Below are 19,163 nucleotides of genomic sequence, written 5' to 3'. Positions count from 1 at the left end.
AAACTGGAAAGAGGGCTTTCTTGGCCTATGCCATGAGAGAGGCCAGAGATGAAGATGGCTTTTGGAATAAGTGGATCCAGGGAGTGAATGAGGGTATAAGCCTGTTTTTCTTGCAGCTGTTTCTCTCTCTCCCCATCTTGTCTTGTATTTCTGAGACAATTCACATGTAGAGGTGAGCCTTTTAAAGTATTCAGTTCAGTGGTTTTTAGTATATTCACTAAATATAGTACTAGAATGAATATTTGCATGTTAATCACTCAGTTGTGTCCAACTCTTTGCAGCCCCATCTACCGTAGCCTGCCGGGCTCCTCTGTCCATGGGATTCTCCAGGCAAGAATACTGGAGTGGGTAGCCATTCCCTTCTCCAGGGGATCTTCCCGACCCAGGGGTTGAACCCATGTCTCCTGCATTGCAAGCAGATTCTTACTAATATATTCTAATAATTGTGTAGCCATCACCAGTCTCTAACTCTAGAATGTCTTCATCACTCAAAAAGGGAACCCCATACCTCTTGGCAGTCACCCCCTGTTTCCAGTCACTGTCTACACCTGCCCTAGTCAGCCAGCAATCTACTTCTGTCTCTGTGGCTTTCTTTCTGGATATTTCATATACATGGAATCAAACAATATGTGGTCCTTGGAGGCTGGATGCTTTGACTTCAGTTCAGTTGTGTCCGACTCTTTGTGACACCATGGACTGCAGCATGCCAGGCTTCCCTGTCCATCACCAGTTCCTGGAGTCTACTCAAACTCATGTCCACCGAGTCGGTGATGACATCCAACCATTTCATCCGCTGTTGTCCCCTTCTCCTCCCGCCTTTAATCTTTTCCAGCATCAGGTCTTTTCCAATGAGTCAGTTCTTTGCATCAGGTGGCCAAAGTATTGGAGTTTCAGCTTCAGCATCAGTCCTTCCAATGAATATTCAGGACTGATCTCCTTTAGGATGGACTGGTTGGATCTTGCAGTCCAAGGGACTCTAAAGAGTCTTCTCCAACACCACAGTTCAAAAGCATCAATTCTTTGGCACTCAGCTTACTTTATGGTCCAGCTCTCACGTCTGTAAGTGACTACTGGAAAAACCAGAGCTTTGACTTAGAGTAATGTTTTCAAGGCTCATCCATGTTGTAGTATGTATCAGTTCTTCATCCTTTTTTAATCACTGAATAATACTCCCTTCTCTGAGTACATTTTGAAAGAATCTGTCCTTCAGTCTGTTTGTTTCCCCATTTGGGCTCTTGGGAATAATGCTGCTGGGAACATTGATGCACAGGTTTTTGTGTGGCCATATGTTTTCATTTCCCGTGGATATATAGCTGGGAGTGAAATCCCCAGGTCGTATAGTAGCCATGTTTAACCTTTTGAGAATCAGCCAGACCGTTTCCCATGGAAGCTGCACTATTTTACATTCTCCCCAGCAGGGTTTGTGCGTTCCACTTTTTTCATGTTGTCTGTCTCTTTGAAGGTGCTAGAAGATCTCTTAAGCAACTCTTAATTCAGGAAGTAGGATTTTATGAAAAAGATGAAATGTTCTTGAACTTCAATAAAATTCTGTAAAGGAATTAATGAGTATGTACGCAGCTGAAATGAGAAATAGCTGTTTTAAGTTTATTTACTTCCTACTGGATTCTTGGGTCTTTCGTTTTTATGAAGTAACGACAAACTCCTGTTTTGAGTACGTTTGTCTATTTTTTCTAAAAACAGATGGTAGCCAGAACACAGCCAGGATTTCATCAAGATTATCTTACCCAGTTTTTTTTTTGTTGGTGGTTTTTTTTTTTTTTAAGAAAATTATTCTTGTCAAGAATAGGAGAGGACAAAACTCCAGGAACTGAGAGGTAAAGGGCATCTGGTGTTATGTTCCATGAGGAGTGAAATGTCTTGTGATGGTCTTTTATTGTTCCTCCTGTTCTGTATCTCCTACTGTTTCCACTAAAGGAAGAATGGAATGCAGTTCTGAAGCCAGTTGTTTTGTGTCCCTGAGAGAGGATTTCCCTCTATTTTTTAAGAGTTCTTAGAACAGTTGTGCTCATTTTATAAAGTCTGCTTGGCCTTCTCCCAGCTACCGACTTCTCTTTCTTGTCTTATTCTTCGGCTCCTCCTGTTACATAATTCCTTGCTTCAGAAGAAAGACTCTAGGTAGAGGGTATTAGAATAGGCATAGTTTTACCTCCCAACATCTTGTAAGTGTTTTAGAGCAGGAATGATTTTATATATAGTAAGTCCTCTATGTACGCACCTTCAAGTTGCAAACTTTTCCAAGATGTGAACATGCGTTCCGTCAACATCAGACATGAGCTGTCTGATGTTGTTCCATCAGCATCAGGACAGTTGCAGCTGATCCTCCGTCTTCTGTTGCTGACGATCCTTCAGCTCTACCGTCTCCCACCGCTTCTCCCTCCTCTAGTCAATAGCTCTTCTTGCCTGTTCACTCAATGCCAGCCCCCGAATGCCAGCTATTATACTATAGAACTTGTCAAGGTATTGTGCTGTAAGATTAAAAATGTTTCATTTTTTTGCATCTTTTTTTAATGTATTATTTGCATAAAAGGTACTATAAATCTATTACAGTACTATATGGCTAATTGTAGTTGAGTACCTGGGCTAATTTTGTTGGATTTATGAACAAATTGGACTTACAGACGTGCTCTTGGAACTGAACTTGTTTGTATGTAGGGTACTTATAGACTGATGAATCTTTCAGAGTGCTTGGTACATACGAGGGGGCGCAAAAGATGCTGGTAGGAAGAATGGACTTGTGGAAAGGTGGCTGGATTGATGGATAGATGGGTTTATGGGTGGAATGACATACAGATTGAATGAATTTTAAATGTGTTGGCTGATTCTTTGGGTTCATTTTCTGTTTTCTTTTAGACACATGTGTTGGCTGTGTGATGATTGGTTAGCTACTAGACAGAATAATTTGTTTTTTGGTCCATGGATTGTCACATTCCTACACTGTCTGAGATTGTCTCAGCAACTTGGAGATGATTCATTTCTTTCAGTGTTACTGTTTCTGGGATTACTTCTAGTCACTGTAGTTCAGAAGAGTAACTGAAAAGTTGTTAGGAGGAGTTGAGAAGAAGATAGGGAAAATCAAAATATAAAACCAGAATGGAATCAGTCGGCAAGTTGGAAGCCCAGAGTTGGGAATAAATTCATTAAAGAAACCAACCCTGAGTATTCATTGGAAAGACTGATGCTGAAGCAGAAGCTTCAATCCTTTGGCCACCTGATGCAAAGAGTCGACTCATTGGAAAAGACCCTGATGCTCAGAAAGAGTGAAGGCAGGGGGAGAAGGGGATGACAGAGGATGAGATGGTTGGATGGCATCACTGACTGAATGGACATGAATTTGAGCAAGCTCTGGGAGATTGTGAAGTACAAGGAAGCATGGTGTGCTGCAGCCCATGGGGTTGCAAAGAGTTGGACACAGCATAGTGACTGAACAACAACAAAAGAATTATGATTTCATAAGTCAGGTATCCTGCCATTTAGCATAGTTTGCTTTGGTTTTGATTATGAGTGGGGGACACCGATGAGTCTTTGCATCTTTACCTGAGGAACATTGAGCAAAGATTAGTTTATTGTTGCCAAAATCTTTTACTGTTTTCTGTTTTCCATCCTTTCTAACTCCTACTGCTCATGTACTTTACATGTCATTGTCCCCATGAAAGCAGTGGCTCACGGTGGTGACAGTTTGTCCTTGTGGGCGGACAACGGGAAACAATGTGGATGCCACGTGACCCTTCTCACTGGGAACTGTGACGAGGCATGGGACAGATGGTGGACTTTATGGTATTGAATGTAGGCAGCCTCATTTTACAACTGTACTGTGTTTTAGATGTGTTTATGGTCAGGTGTTGGGGACATGACCTATCTTGCTGTGGGACTAGTGCTGTAAATGATACTGAGGTTCATATTTCCAAGAAATGTTTATGATGATGAAGATGACATAGCTGATAGCCACAGACACATTTCAGCTACAGATAGCTGGAATACATTCCTTATTAAAAGAGCAGTGCCTTCAAGGGCTTCTGGGGAGTTACGCAACGCTTGTCACGTATAGCCTTTGGGGGTGGTTGTATGGGAGGGGTTGTGTCTGTGAGTCCTGAACAAGTGTCAGCAACACATTTTTCCCTGGAATTTAATGGTGGCCTCAGCTCTGAGGGGTGTAGAACAGTTGTCCTTGGCGTTGCTTATTATAGAAAACAAATACCACTGCTGCTCCACAGCCCCGGTGACATGGGACACATTGGGCATCTTCATGCCACGTGTTTCTGACATCCCAGGCGATATGCTCACAGCATATTCCTTTTTCGTCCTCAGCGGTTGGGGATCCGGCTCTAGATGAATTCTGCATCCTTTGAGAACTGAGCCTGAAACCGCCTGGGTTCCACTGGGAACTAAGCAGCTGTGGGCTTTTCGGACTCCGATGCGGTGGTGCAGAAGGGGGTGCCAGCCTCAGGTCTGAAGCCCTGCGGTCACGTGCAGGAAGTGAGTCCGGGGACCACTCACCCCGGTGGCCCCACGCTCTGCCCTGCCTGCTGCGTGGCGGGTGGACCCGCAGACCACCCACGGCGGCTGGGACGCTGGGGTCAGCGGCCGCGAAGCTGCTTCACTTTTCCTGGGTCCCCTCCCGAGGTGCAGCTGTCTCTGCAGGGGAGACGTCTTGGGTTGCCCCTTTTCCTTTCATTTCTGAGCCTCCTGGGTTCGTCCCCGGCCAGCAGGGCCCCTTTTGTCCCCGCCGCTCTTTTTCGCACTGCATTTTTCATACTCACTTTGGACATGTGATGATGCTGTATTTCCTTCTCACTTGCACTGTTTCCAGACCTGCTGACAAGTTTTGCACTGAGGTTTGCAAGCCCCTGAGGTTGGAATCTCCCCCGAGGGGAAAAAGCACAGGTTTTGAGTAGGTTTTTGTCTGTGCGGGTTCCGATTGTCTGCATACAAACGTTGTTAGTTCTAAACATGAAAGTGTGTTAGTCACACAGTTGTGTCCGACTCTTTGTGACGCCATGGACTGAAGCCCGCCAGGCTCCTCCGTCCATGGGATTCTCCAGGCAAGAATACTGAGGTGGGCTGCCATTCCCTTCCCCAGGAAACATGAAAAGTACCTATTAAAAAAACCCCAAGATGGCAGAATGGACGGAAAGGAGGAAAAGGAGAGGGGCCCCCTAGTACTGCCGTCCAGCCGGCTGCCTCAGAGACCTCGCTCCTTCTGTCCGTCAGATGTTTTGAATCACATTCTGCAGCACTCCCTCCCCGCACCCAACCCCTTCCTTCTGTGAGAACCCAGCCAAGGTCACTGCAAATTAGATCTGCCCCAGGTAGGTCATGTCTGGGCTGATCAGACTTTAGGCGGTTGTGGAAATTCCTAGAATTGAGACAGTGGAGTCTGCTTTCAGTTAATGGGGTTTGAAAGCTCCTTTCCTTTGGCTGTGGCTCTCGAACTTTCCATTCACTCTAGACCAGTGGTTCTCAACTAGGACAGTCCCCTCCCCCACAACAAGTAATTCCCTCACCCAAAATGTCAATACTGATGAGATGGAGGAACCCGTGTTAGAACTTTGTAAGTTATAAACACCACGTGTCCTGGAGACAGATTTGAGTAATGAGGATTAGAAAAAAAATATCTGTGCAGTTGATGAAAAGGTATTCCTACTTCAACAACAAAAATGACTATACACGAGGAGAGATCTCACTTATATGTGGACCCTCACCATCAGAACCACTGCCCTGAACTCAGAACTACAGAGGACAGATGAGTGGTTGCCAGAGGGAGGGGTGGAGGAATTGGATGAAGAGCTTCAAATGCTACAGACTTACGGTTGTAAAACAAGCCCTGCGGATCTCATGGACAGCATGGTGGCTATGCTTGATAATACCGTATGGTTATTTGAAAGTTGCTAAGAGAGTAAATCTTAAAAGTTGTCATAAGAAAAAAATATTAACCGTGTGTGGTAATGGATGTTAACTAGATTTATTGTCTTGATCACTTCTCTGTAGATACTAATATCAAATCATTATGCTATACACCTGGAACTAATGTTACATGTCAATTATATTTCAGTTTTAAAAATGCTGTTTGAATTCTTGTACTATAATATATTACCCACATCTCCTTTCTGGAACTCAAGTGTCTTCAAGAACAAGGATCCCTCATGTCCCAGCCTGCCACATTTGTTGGTGTTTAGTCGTTAAGTTGTGCCTGATTCCTGTGACCCTGTGGGGTAGCCTGCCAGGCTTCTCTGTCCGTGGCATTTCCCAGGCAAGAATACTGGAGTGGGCTGCCATGTCCTTCTCCAGGGGATCTTCCTGACTCAGGGATCGAATCCCCGACTCCTGCATTAGATGGGCGGATTCATTACCACTTGTTATATTAGACATCTTCAAATCCAGGTTACTTATTTACTAAGTCATTGCAGGCTAAAAAGGAGAACTTTCTTTTGGCTGTTGAAAATACTGCAGATTTAAATAGCCGTATTAGGTACTTCCCTGGTCCAGTGGCTAAGACTCCACACTCCCAATGTAGGGGGCCCGGGTTCGATCCCTAATTAAAGAACTAGATCCCACATGCTGTAACTAAAAATCCTGCATGCCCCAGCTAGAAGATCAAAGATCCTGCCTGCTGCAGCTAAGACCCAGTGCAGGTAAGTAGGTAGGTAGGCAGGGAAACGTTATTGGTTAATTTCCTTTATCTCAAGATAGAGTGCTTTTCTCAAGATACATTTTTAAACAATAGCCATATTAATTTATCCATTACAGTGTTATTTGACTTTCTTTCTTTTTTTTTTTTTTTTAAAAGGCAGATCACATTTCAGAAACAGACTGTGACTTTATCGTGTAGGTTGTTAGGACTCCTGAACCGTGGCACTCAACATGGGCGAAGTAAGCAGTTATGGGAGAAAAATAGGTGCGGTGCCCTGTTGTGGGTCTGAGAGTGAGTTGTGGGTTTGACTAAAGAATGTCCTCTTTTCTGTGAATCTGTAATTAGAACATGCCACACAGTATGGTATTTAAAGTCCATCATCATTATCCCGTTTTAGGGTTGTTTCCCTACCTTATTTTTAAACTTAATTTTTTCAAAGTTCAGGGAAGAAAATCATTCTTGAAATCAGAAAAGAAATGTAGTAATTTAAAACCAAAAGAAACCCTTTTTTAAAAAAAAATGGGGCAGCAGCAGGTTGAAATCTGTGATAGTGATTTTTAGCTTCTTAAATGGGGGTCAGTCAACTTTTTGTGCAGAAGGGCCAGAAGGTTAAGTACTTCAGGCTCTGCAAAGCTACGCTGTGTTTCCATGTTAGCAGGAAAGTGGCAGGTACAATTGCTTGCCCAAGAAGTTACTGCAAGTCACACACAGCTGGCTGGGGATTTGTGATTATCTTCCAGGGAGGGAGGCTGATGATTGCAACAGAGATACTGTCTACCACCGGCTTCCCTGGTTGCTCAGTGGTGAAGAATCCATCTGCCAATACAGGAGATACTGGTTGGAGCCCTGGATCAGGAAGATCCCCTGGAGAAGGAAATGGCACCCCACTCCAATATTCTTGCCTGGGAAATCCCGTAGACAGAGGAGCCTGGTGGGCTACAGTCCATGGGGTCACAAGAGAGTCAGACACGACTTAGTGACTAAACAACAGCATGTTCTGTAACAGAGTGTTATCAGGAGATGAGCTTGGACACGTCTCCTGGTAGCCTTGTGTCTTTGAGCTCCTCCTGGTCTATGTTAATAGAGAGTGGGGACTTAATGAACCCAACACAGATCAGTCTTCAGAGTTTTAACACAGCTGAAGAAGAATCCCATGGACAGAGGAGCCTGGCAGGCCATGGTCCATGGGGTCGCAGAGAGTCGGACACAACTGAAGCGACTAAGCACGCACGCACGCACTCACACACACAGAGTCATTATTCCTGTGTGTGTGTTTCTTCACATTACCATTGCTCAATTATAGAGACCTGATGGGGTTTTTCCCATTATGGAATGGTTAAGAATATTCATGTACCATTGAGAAGTATATAGGCTGGGATTTAAATTTTTTTTAATAGTTTGAAATGGCCACGTATAATCACATAAAAGAAAACCCACCCATTGTAGATTTACAGTTGAATGGAGTTTAGGGCATTTAGACAGTTGTTGCATTTAGACAGTTGTGCCTCCATCAGCACAATTCAGTTTTAGAATGATTCCACTGTCCTCCCCACCCAGGTTCCTTCTTCCACACACAGTCAGCGTGTCTTCCTGCCCTCACACCTAGCCTTGGGCATCTGTTCATCTAGTTTCTGTGTCTATGAATTTTCTTCTTCCAGAAATTTCATATATATAGAATTCTATGCTATATACTTATTTATGTGAGCTTCTTTTACTTAGTGTAATATTTTTGAGTTTCATCCTTGTTGGTGATTCTGTGATTTTTTTTTTTATTGCTGAGCCTTTCATTATATAGATTTATCACATGTTATTTCTATACCAGTTGATGGACATTTGAATGTGTGGACAAAAAAAAATGTTGCCTGCCTTTCCCGTAAAAAAAAAAAAAAAAAAAAAAAGGTGCCCACCATCAGCTACTGTATCCACGCTCAACAGTGCAGCTTGAGGAGATTCAGGATGGAGAAAAATAGGATCCTGGCCCTAGATAGTTAAGATGCATATCTGGGGAATAAATTCAGTGAGCCCAGACTTTATGCATCTTCCCATACATAGAAAAACACTGTAATTGTTAACTTGAGATGCTGCGTTTTGTGATTAGCAGTAATCTCTTGGTGTTGGACCACATTTTTTCTTCCTCCCCCCAGCAGAACCTCCAATATATCCTGGCTCCTCCCTTGCTTGTTTGGAACTGTTAACTCAGCTGAGAGGCTGGTGCCCAGGCAGTAATCCTCCGTAAGGTCCCCAAATAAAATCTAACCTGCAACTTTAGGTTGTGCATTTTTCTTCTGTCGACAAGTGATTTCTATAATTCAGCTGTTGTGAACAATGCTGCTGTGAATATTAGCTTACAGGGCTTTTGAAAAACTTTGAGTAGGTAGATCTCTGGGAGTTGAATTGTTGGGACATATGGCAAGATTATATTCTGATTTTTAAGAAACTGCCAAACTGTTTTCCAAGGTAGATATACCATTTTATATCACCACCAGTTTTTCCACATTGTCACCAACACTTGGTATGGTCAGTCTTTAGTACAGCCAGGAAGTTATTCGTTGGCAGTGGAAAAATGGAATCTCTGTGAACCTAATTTTTAAAGGAATGGTATTACTTGCCCCCTTATCTTACAAGATTTCCCTCAAGTTCAAAGACATGGGAATTTCTGGGCCAGTGCTTTGTCTTGTAAAACTGTTACTGGTGATTGTGTGCAGAAAAGTTTTTTAGAAGTTGAATTTAACACATACCTGTCTCAGATTAAGATGAAAACATACAGAGTTTTAATAAAACGTGTATTTTGTGATCCAACTTGTTCCACCTGCTTTTAAAGGCATATTTTTACTCCAGTTGTGAGTTTTCCCCATATGCTAGGAGTTTTCTCCATATGCCTGTGTTGTACATTAAATTATCAGCCTGTTTAACAATGACAGAATATAATGGTTTGCATATGGTTGGGCGTATTTTTCTTCCCTACTCAAACTTGGAAGTTCTGGTAAATGTCTGTCTGTGACTTCGTTTTCAAATGCCTGTGGGTGGCCTCTTTTCTGGACCGGGGCATATGTGTTCTTTTCAAATAGAATGGAGGCAGAAAGTTTGAGGGCTGAGAGAAACCATCCAGAACCATCTATGTGAAAAATATCCATTGCACCAGTTTTACTTTGCAAGTCTGATTCTATGAAAATTGCCTGTTTAAACTTTTTCAGAGAACAAAGGGGGTGTTTTGAATGCATTTCCCTTTCTATCTGGAGAAGACACTGCTCTGGGTTTAGGAAAACTGGTTAGGGGGCTCTGGATTGGAAATCAGGGCTGGATTTTGTAAGACTTGTTTATCAGCAGCTCTTCACACCTGTTGAGAAAGACCTTTGGACTAAGTAAGTTGAATTGTGTGTTTGATCATGTAGGCAGGACTGTGTCAACAACGGGCTTGGTAATACTTTGAAATGAGAAGGTTTGAAAAGAGCCACAGCAAAACTCAAGTGAAAGAAACAGCACACTGCAGCCTCTGGGAGTTGGGAGGTTTATATTAATCCTGGTGACAATTTATATTAATTCAGTGATGTTTCATAACATTATCTTAATTCATATAAATAGACAATTTTGAGACTTGGGAAACAGACGTGAAATCCTTTTTGATCAAAGCAGTGCAGGTGGTAATCATAGCAAACAGAAAGCTTTGGACTCAGGATTCTGGGACGGAGGTCCACTCTGATTATTTCATGGTTTTACCTAATGAGTAAAAGCTCTTGTGTTATGACCTTGAAAGTTTCCATTTGAGAGTGTGTGTGTGTGTGTGTGTGTGTGTGTGTGTGTTTGCATGCTCAGTAATGTCTGACTCTTTGTGATCCCATGAACTATAGCCTACCAGGCTCCTCTGTCCATGGGATTTTCCAGGCAAGAATAGTGGAGTGGGTTGCCATTTCCTACTCCAGGGGATCTTCCCAACCCAGGAATTGGACCAGAGTCTCCTGAGTCTCCTGCCTTGGCAGGTGGATTCTTTACATGTAGGTATTTGAAGGCTTTCAGTGTTGCAGTGTCTTGACATGTGAATTTTAAAAAGGCTAAAAAAGTAGTTAAGACGTTTGGAAGTCTCTATCTAGACCGTTAAAATACTGCAGTTCTGGTGTGAAATGGTATTTGAAAGAGCAGTCTTAGAGATGCCTGCAGTAAGTGTTCTTCTTGGAAAAGAGCTGTTTGCTAATAAACCAGGACTGCCCAGCACTTGTGTCCTTTCTGGATATTCCCGGTGTCTCAAGCCAAAGTGGGAATTGGAGCTCCCTGACCGACCTGTGCCGGGATGGGAACTCGGCCCTGTTGGTGGGACCTGTGTCCTTCATATAAGGTGGTCTTCAGAATTTGTAAAGAAACCCCTCATACTCGTTTTGGATACTGTTTCCCATCTTCATTATGGAGGATTTCAACCCCTCCCTGGAGGGAAGGTTGAAGTTGGGAGTTAACTTAGAATTCCCACACTAAAGAGAAAGGGGGTTGCCCATTGTGGGGGGGTCCTTATTTAGGGTGGCAGTAGGGATGCTAGGGGAGCTCTGGAACCTGTAAGAGGAACAGGAGCTGGTGGTATTTCAACCTGGGACTCCAGTCACCTTGATCTTGGTGGAAATGCTTGGAGAACCTCACGGATGGGTGGCCCCATCTTTGGGTCCCCCTCCTCCCAGAGCCCCGAGGTCTAGAATGCTGGTCCTAAATACTTTAATCAAACTCAAGATTGACTTCGTGGGGATCCCAGGTCACAGTGGTGACAACAAGTGTTTTAGATCCTGGCTGGTATGTTTTAAACAGTTGTCATTGGCACTGAGGGAGTAACTTGTAAGTTGGATTTTTATGTCTTAAATTTTCCCCTGTAGTAGGAGTTGTGTGTGATCACTGGATGCTTAAAGTGACCATTGTGTACTGGTATGTTTTAGTTGTTGACTGACCTACTAGTGTGTCTTATTTATTCATGAATTACTTTAAGGAAACACATTGTGTGGTGTGTGGAAAGAGCATGGAATAAGGAATTGGAAAGGTTTGAGACCTGATTTAGTCACTAGCTGTGTGACATTAGGTAAGGACCTAAGCTCTGAACTTGAGTTTCAGGGCAAGGATTCCTGTCTTACCAAAGGTTAAGTTAGTATCAGTGTTATTGAGGCTCTTAGCACACGACTGGGATATCTCATGGGCACTCCATTACTGGAAGCTACTGTTTATGTGAGTAATAACATAATTTAAAGTAGCATAAAGTGCTGAGTATACTTAGTTTACTTGGACATTGTTTATCCCCTTCCATCTCCCTGTGTTGAGATCAGTAGTAGTCCCTTACATTAGAAGTTAAATGTATAATAACCAATACATTTGAATGTTTCATTTAACATTTCAAGTTAAAACAAATTAATAAGCAGATCAATGATATGAGGTTGAAAGTTCTAAAAAAAAAAGAAGCTTTAAGTGCTGTTAATATATCAGGTGATAATTTTGGTGTGTTTCCACTGTTTCATTTTTGTTGGAGTTGATGAAATTGAGCAGAGTAGAAATAATATGAGATACTAAAGTGATTCCAGCACATTGGGTATACACTAAGTCATAAAAGTAATTCTTTTTTTAATTAAATATTTTTTAATTGAAGTATAATTGATGTAGACTATTGTGTTAGTTTCAGTGTACAGCATAGTACAGTATTTTTGCAGATTATATGCCATTGTGGGTTAATGAATATAATGCATGATATGGGTATAATTCTATATGCTATATGGTATATCCTTTTTGCTTATCTATTTTATATACAGTAATTTGTATTTGTTAATCCCACACCCCTACTACATCCCTCTTGCCTCCTTTTTCCCATTGGTAATCACTAGGCTGTTTTCCATGCCTGTGAGTCTGTTTCTATTTTGCATATATGTTTGTATTCTTTTCTCAGACTCCATATATAAGTGATATCATACAGTATTTGTCTTGTCTCTGACTTATTTCACTAAACATAAGTTACCTAGGTCCATCCACGTTGCTGCAAATGACAGTATTTCATTATTTTTTATGACTAAGCAATTTTCACATATCTATACATCACATCCTCTTTATCCAGTTGTCTTATGGGCACTTGGGTTGCTTTCCTGTCTTGGCTATTGTAAATAGTGCTGCTATGAACATTGAGATACATGTATCTTTTGTATTTTGTATTTTTGTATTTTTTTCCTTTCTGGATATATACTCAGGAGAGGAATTACTGGATCATGTGGCAGTTCCACTTTAGTTTTTTAAGGAAACTTCATACTGTTTGCATAGTGGCTGCACCAATTTACATTCCCATCACCATGTATAAGCATTGCCATAAAGGTAACTGTTTATAATTTGAATGACCGGTGAACACCCAGTAATTTCTGCAAACATTTTTATCACTCGTCCTTGAAAACAAACGGTTTTCATGTTGGGAAATCAAAGAAAGAGGAAATTCAGCATTAGAAAGCTAGGTATTTTGATTGCCATTTCATTTATCCAGTGGGGAAGTAAAAAAGAGAAATAAAATTGATGCCAAAGCATTTTGCCCTAGGTTAAAACAGTAGGATCTGGAAGTTGCTATCTCTTGGGCTGTAATTCCAAATTTTGGGGTGCATTTGTTATCTGTTGGAATCCTGCCAAGATTCGTACCAGTGGGACTGGGGTGTAATACTTACTAAAACGTAATCCCTCTCGTGGAGAGGTCAGTGGATTTTGTACAAGGAGGAAGTCAGTGCCCTCCAAGTGGGGAAGTGCATGCATGGGGCTTGGACCTGGGAAGTTGGAGCCTGAACGTCCCGTAGAGTTCTCGACTTGAGGTGAAGCAGTGTGGTGACCTGATTAAGCTTGCAGTTTCTTCATGTGAGATGCTGGGCAAGCTACTTCTGGATCTCCACTTCTCCATCTATACAATGGGATGATAAATGACCTCAAAGGGCGTGTGTGAATGAAATGAGATAATCCACAGAAATCAGTTGCATTTTAGTACGGTTTTCTCTGTCCTTTCTTTTCTTCCTCTGTCTGGTGGGGCTGTCAGTCACTCTCGTACATATGTAAGGCTGTGGGTGTGTGTGGGCTTCCCAGCTGGCTCAGATGGTAAAGAATCCACCGGCAACGCAGGAGACCCAGGTTCAGTCCCTGGGTCGGGAACATCCCCTGGAGAAGGAAATGGCAACCCACTCCAGTATCCTTGCCTGGAAAATCCCATGGACGGAGGAGCCTGGAGGGCTGCAGCTCATAGGGTCGCAAAGAGTCGGACGCGACTGCTCAGCTAACACAGAAGGCTGTGGGTGATGCTTTCTTTGAAGATTCGTTCCTTGCTTATTTGAGAAAGACATTTGCTTTTCAAAAACTGACTTTTTTAAGGAATTTAGTTAAGTATAGTAATTTTATGGGTGGTGTTTTGCCACAAAATGCAGCTTCAACTCATAGTTATATGCTTTTTGTTTTATTTACAGGGAGCACGGGTCTGGCTGAGAGAAAATGGCCAGCATTTCCCCAGTACCGTAAATTCCTGCGCGGAGGGCGTTGTGGTCTTCCAGACGGACTATGGTCAGGTGAGCAGAGAGCCTGCAGCTCCGTACCAGCCGTGTTTGCTTCCTCAAGGGGCCCTGAGTAAGGGCACGTGTGTTCATCCCCCACCCCTCATGCCCTAGGCATCTTTTCTCAGTGATGAAACGGAATCCCAAAAGGAATGTGTAATGCACACCTTGAGTGTGTGAGAGACGCAGTTAAAAAATTCTCCCAAATGGAAAGCAAAGCGTCCCAACCGGGACGCGACAGAAGAACCCTGCACGTGGCTGGTTTCTCTCCTGGGGATCAGGACGAAGCAGACATATAGGGTGATGATCAGTTTCATGGCGACTTTCCCTAAAAGTTTGTAAACTTGCCTAGTGTTGGGAATACTGGTCTGCCAGTGAGTCTATAGAGGGGACCTGATCCCTGTAAAGACAGGATGGAGCAAACCACATATCCTGAGCCTCCTTGTCCACCTTGTGAAGCAACTGAAGAAGCTCCTCTGTCTGTAGGGACCACTGCTCCAAGGTTCCCATTCTTTAGTGTAAAACAAGTGAAAATGACTGAGAACGAATACTTGAATCTACACACCGGCCCATTGATTATATCTGGACAATTGAAAAGGAGCCTAGCTTCTCCATTTTACCAGGAAACCAATTTACAATTTTTTAAGAAATTGAAGTCCAGGTGATTCAGCGGTAAAGAATGGGCCTACCAGTGCAGGAGACACAAGAGGTGCGAGTTTGATCCCTGGGTCGGGAAGATCCCCTGGAGTAGGAAATGGCAAGTCGTTCCAGTTTTCTTGCCTGGGAAATCCCATGGACAGAGGAGCCTGGTGGGCTACAATCCATGGGGTCATAAAAAATCAGACATGACTGAATGACTGAGTGCATATACAAATACATACATACTTAATCTACAATGTTGTATTAGTTTCAGGCATAGAGCAAAGTGATTCAGTTATATGTAAATATGTATATATTCCAGATTCTTTTCCCTTATAGATTATTAGCAGGTATTGAATACAGTTCCTTGTGCTATACTGTATGTGCTTATTGTTTATTTTATATATAGCAGTTTGTATCTGTTAATCCCGAAGGAAACCATTTTTAATGTTATACAAGTGGGTCCCTCCTTCAGAGGCACATTAAAGTTTAAGACATAAAGAAACGAAAGGAGGTTGTGTGCCAGTGTTTAACATTCATCGTTTCTGAATTTTGTTTGCGAGTTGCTTTGAGAACAGACGCTTCAAGGTCAGTGTTTGTGTAGTGTGTGACTGACGGGCTACTTGATTATCGAGACCTTGAGCAGAGATGAGCCTCTTGGTAGTACACTCCTCATTTCTGGGCTTGATAAGCAGTGATGTTTCTGGGCTGTTTTGCAGTTTCTGAGTTCCTTTTTCATCTGAGCATCTTGAATGCTCTTCAGGATTTACCTGGTGGTGAAGATGCAGTTGTGATATGCAGTAGCGGTGGGTGCAGGGAGCGGGGGCGGAAGAGACCACCTGTCTTACAGTCACTGCTGCCCAGTCTGGGCTCTTTCTCATCAGGTTCTCAGGTAGGGTGATGTGATCTAGAAACTAAGGACCAAGTGACCTGGCCAGCATTTTTGTGTCTTGCCTTCTCCCTTTCCCCAGATGAGAATTCAGCTCCTTTCATCCTTCTCAAGATGATGTAAAAAAGGCAAAATAACATTTAAACAGTGTATCTGGCCTGACAGAGCTTAATGGAATTCTTTTTTTTTTCCTACTTACTTTTAATCCCAAAGATACTTTATTTTTCCCCCCCGTTTCCTCTTAAAAAATTGTGATGCAAAGCACATAATGTTAAAACTCCCATTTTAACCATGTTGAAGCATACAGTTCAGTAGTTGTGAAGTGCATTCCCGTTGTTGAGCAGTAGGTCTCTTGAACTTTTCCATTTTGCAATAATCTACTGAGACAGTGTATCCAGCAAAGGCTTAATTCCCCCAGTCCTTGGTAATCACCTTTCTATTTTCTATCTCTATGATTTTAATTCTTTTCGATACTTCTATGAGCGCAGTCGTATATTGTTTGTCCTTTTTTGTTCCTGGCTTGTTTTATTTAAGGTAGCAACCTCAATATTCCAAAGATGCTTTCTATTCCTGTTGAACTACGCTTTGCTCAGCAGAGGCTTCTCACAAAGCATTTCTAACAGCCTCTGAGCTTACTGCCCATGTCATACATGGTCAGCAGTTGGTGTCGTGTGACCCTATTGCCAGCTGGTTGATGGGCAGCCCTCAGCGTCGAAAAGGATGGTCAAGCCAGCAGTTTTATTCCCTCTTGACTTGTATTTATGGACTGCGGGTTTCAGAAAGAACTAAACCAGAAAAGTATATACTTAAACATGAAAGCAACTCCCAACCTGGGAGTCCTCAATCGGCCATCAAGTCCTTGGTCTTATGTTGTCCGCTCTGTCATTCCCAAGTGTAACAACTGTAATTAGCTTGGTGACCCATGTAGGAAATGGTTTAAAATATGAGAAAAGTACGACAGGTTGGAAAGACGTGGATCTGACGTGGCTCCAGAGCTGGCAGTGGCCGAAAGACTTCTCGTTTCTTTTTCTTCTGACCTCCTTCTTCCTGCCCTGACAGCAGCTTCACAGCAGGACATAGCAGGCAGAACCACCAAGGATTAGCAGTTCTTTACCTGGTCCTGGCGCCCAGGCCTGGCACACCCACTGTTCATCTGAACAGGGAGAGAGTCTTGAGGGAGTCAGGTCAGAGATGGAGAGTGCGGCCTTGTCCTGGTCAAACACGTGGTAACTTTTATAGTACTGGCCAATTTCAGACAAATTTGGTTATGTTCTTATTAAGATACTGGTGTTTCGGAGGGAAAGGGAGGATGGGGAGTTATTTTATGGGTCTGGAGTTTCTGGTTTCAGAGAATGAAAATGTTCTGAAGATGAACCATGATGATGGTCACAGAGCGATGTGAATGTACTTAACTGCCACTGAACTGTACACTTAAAAGTGATTGCAAGGAGTTTGACACCCAGATCCTTTACAAAGAGCTTTTGTAAGGTGCCCTCTTTACTTTGAGAAACAAAGTATCATTTAGAAAGATGTTATTCAGTCTTGTATTAACTTAGTGCTAGTCTTTAAGTGCTTTCAAAGGTTGCCTTGGGCTTCTCTGGTTCTTCAGACAGCAAAGAATTGGCCTGCAATGAAGGAGGACCCAGGTTCAATCCCTGGGTTGGGAAGATCCCCTGGAGAAGGAAATGGCAAGTATTCTTGCCTGGAGAATTCCATGGACAGAGGAGCCTGGCGGGCTACAGTCCACAGGGTTGCAAAGAGTTGGACACGACTGAGCAATTAACGCAAAGGTCACCTGGATAAAAGAGAATGATAGAGAATGTTAGAAGGTTTAGCAGTTGTTCTTGGGATTGGACCCTCATGATTTTAAGTGTTGGCATGTTGTAAACAAGTCTTTTAAAGGTAATTAAAAGCAGTGTGCTTCCCTGGTAGCTCAGTGGTTAAGAATCCGCCTGGCAAGCAGGAGACATGGTTTCAATGCTTGGGTCGGGAAAATCCCCTGGAGAAGGGCATGGCAACCCACTCCAGTATTCTTGCCTGGAGAATCCCATGGATAGAGGAGCCTGGCGGGCTATAGTCCATGGGGTCTCAAAAGAGTCAGACATGACTTAGTGACTAAACAACAACAAAAAGACAGTAGTTAGGGATCACATCACGGATAAGCCACAGGACAGATGAAAGACACCAGCCGTGCTGGTATGAGGAGAATGGCTGCTTGTGGTTGGGAAATATTTTTATAGGGACAGAATCATGTGCAGGTTTTTAACATGCTGTACCTTCAATGTCTTTAACCGAAGTGATGATGATGAATTCTAGAAACCTGTTAGGTGATTCAGGAAGGGGTTCTGGTGATGACAAAAACACTGATGTCTTACATGCGTGAGAAGAGGCTAAACAGAGAAGTATTTCATGAAGTGTGTGTGGAAGATCGGATTATTTCTAAGTCTCTATGTGAGATTAAAAGGCAATGTGCAACTAAATTAATAAATCCATCTATTATAAAAATTCAAAAAAATGATTACAATAGCAGATTTTATGTGTATATGCCTTATCACAAATGGGTCCCTAAAATGGGACCACAGGGCCATGGGATACATGGGAGATAATGCTGTATTGTCTTTGGTGAGAGACCCAAAGGGCCCGTTTTCTTCTTTCATTCAGCTTCTTACAACAATCTGGAATTCTTCCCCTGCCAACATTTAAATAAATTTTAAATTAAAAAGATATCAGTGTTTGAGATCAAATGGTAATAGGCAAAAGCTATCTAATGGGTATTTTCTGTATCTTTATTAACAATTTCAGTAAAATTTTTATGCTACCAAAATATGACCTCTCAGAATCCATAAACTTTCAGACTGTTAGCTGAGTCGTCCTTTGGTTTAGAGCAGTGCCTCTCAAACCTTACATACAGGAATCACTCGGGGGTCTTGTTCCTGATGCAGATTCTGGTTGGCAGGTCGGGGGGCGGGGGTTGGTGGTGCTGAGAGTCTGCATTTCTCACCAGCTTCCTGGTGGCGTGGATGCTGCTGGTCCATGGTCCACATTTGGAGTGGATTTACGAGACATTGTGATGAGCTGCCTTAGGGTCATTGTTTCTGCAGTGAGGAGTGGGAAGTGCTCTTTCCTCCTACAGCAAGGGTTTCCAACCTCTGGGTCATGGACTGGGACTGGTTAGTGGCCTGTTAGAAACTGGGCCACACGACAGGTGAATGGTAGGTGAATGAGTGACACTTCATCTATATTGATAACCACTCCCATGGCTTGCATTACTGCCTGAGCCCCGCCTTGAGATGCTTGCCCTTTCTGTGTGTGTCTGTGTCTGTGAATCACTCGGTCCTGTCTGACCCTTTGTGACCCCATGGGTGTAGCCCACCAGGCTCCTCTGTCCATGGGATTTTCCAGGCAAGAATACTGGAGTGGGTTGCTGTTTCCTTCTCCAGGATATCCTCCCAACCCAGGAGGACCA

The 19,163-nt window shown here is 42.9% G+C and overlaps 1 protein-coding gene across 1 annotated transcript in view; it reads left to right on the top strand.

Annotated features, from left to right (window-relative positions):
* Nucleotides 1-19,163, top strand: part of MYO10 (myosin X) — a 252,256-nt gene that overhangs the window by 39,492 nt on the left and 193,601 nt on the right. The window contains exon 2 of the mRNA XM_020887818.2: nucleotides 14,086-14,184. Within this exon, the coding sequence (XP_020743477.2) occupies nucleotides 14,086-14,184 (99 nt within the window). The remainder of the gene's footprint in view (nucleotides 1-14,085; nucleotides 14,185-19,163) is intronic.

Source organism: Odocoileus virginianus, chromosome 14, assembly GCF_023699985.2.
Source record: "Odocoileus virginianus isolate 20LAN1187 ecotype Illinois chromosome 14, Ovbor_1.2, whole genome shotgun sequence".
In the NCBI taxonomy this organism is placed as follows: domain Eukaryota; kingdom Metazoa; phylum Chordata; class Mammalia; order Artiodactyla; family Cervidae; genus Odocoileus; species Odocoileus virginianus.
Note: the sequence above shows the minus strand (reverse complement) of the source record. Positions and strands in the feature narration are given on the sequence as shown.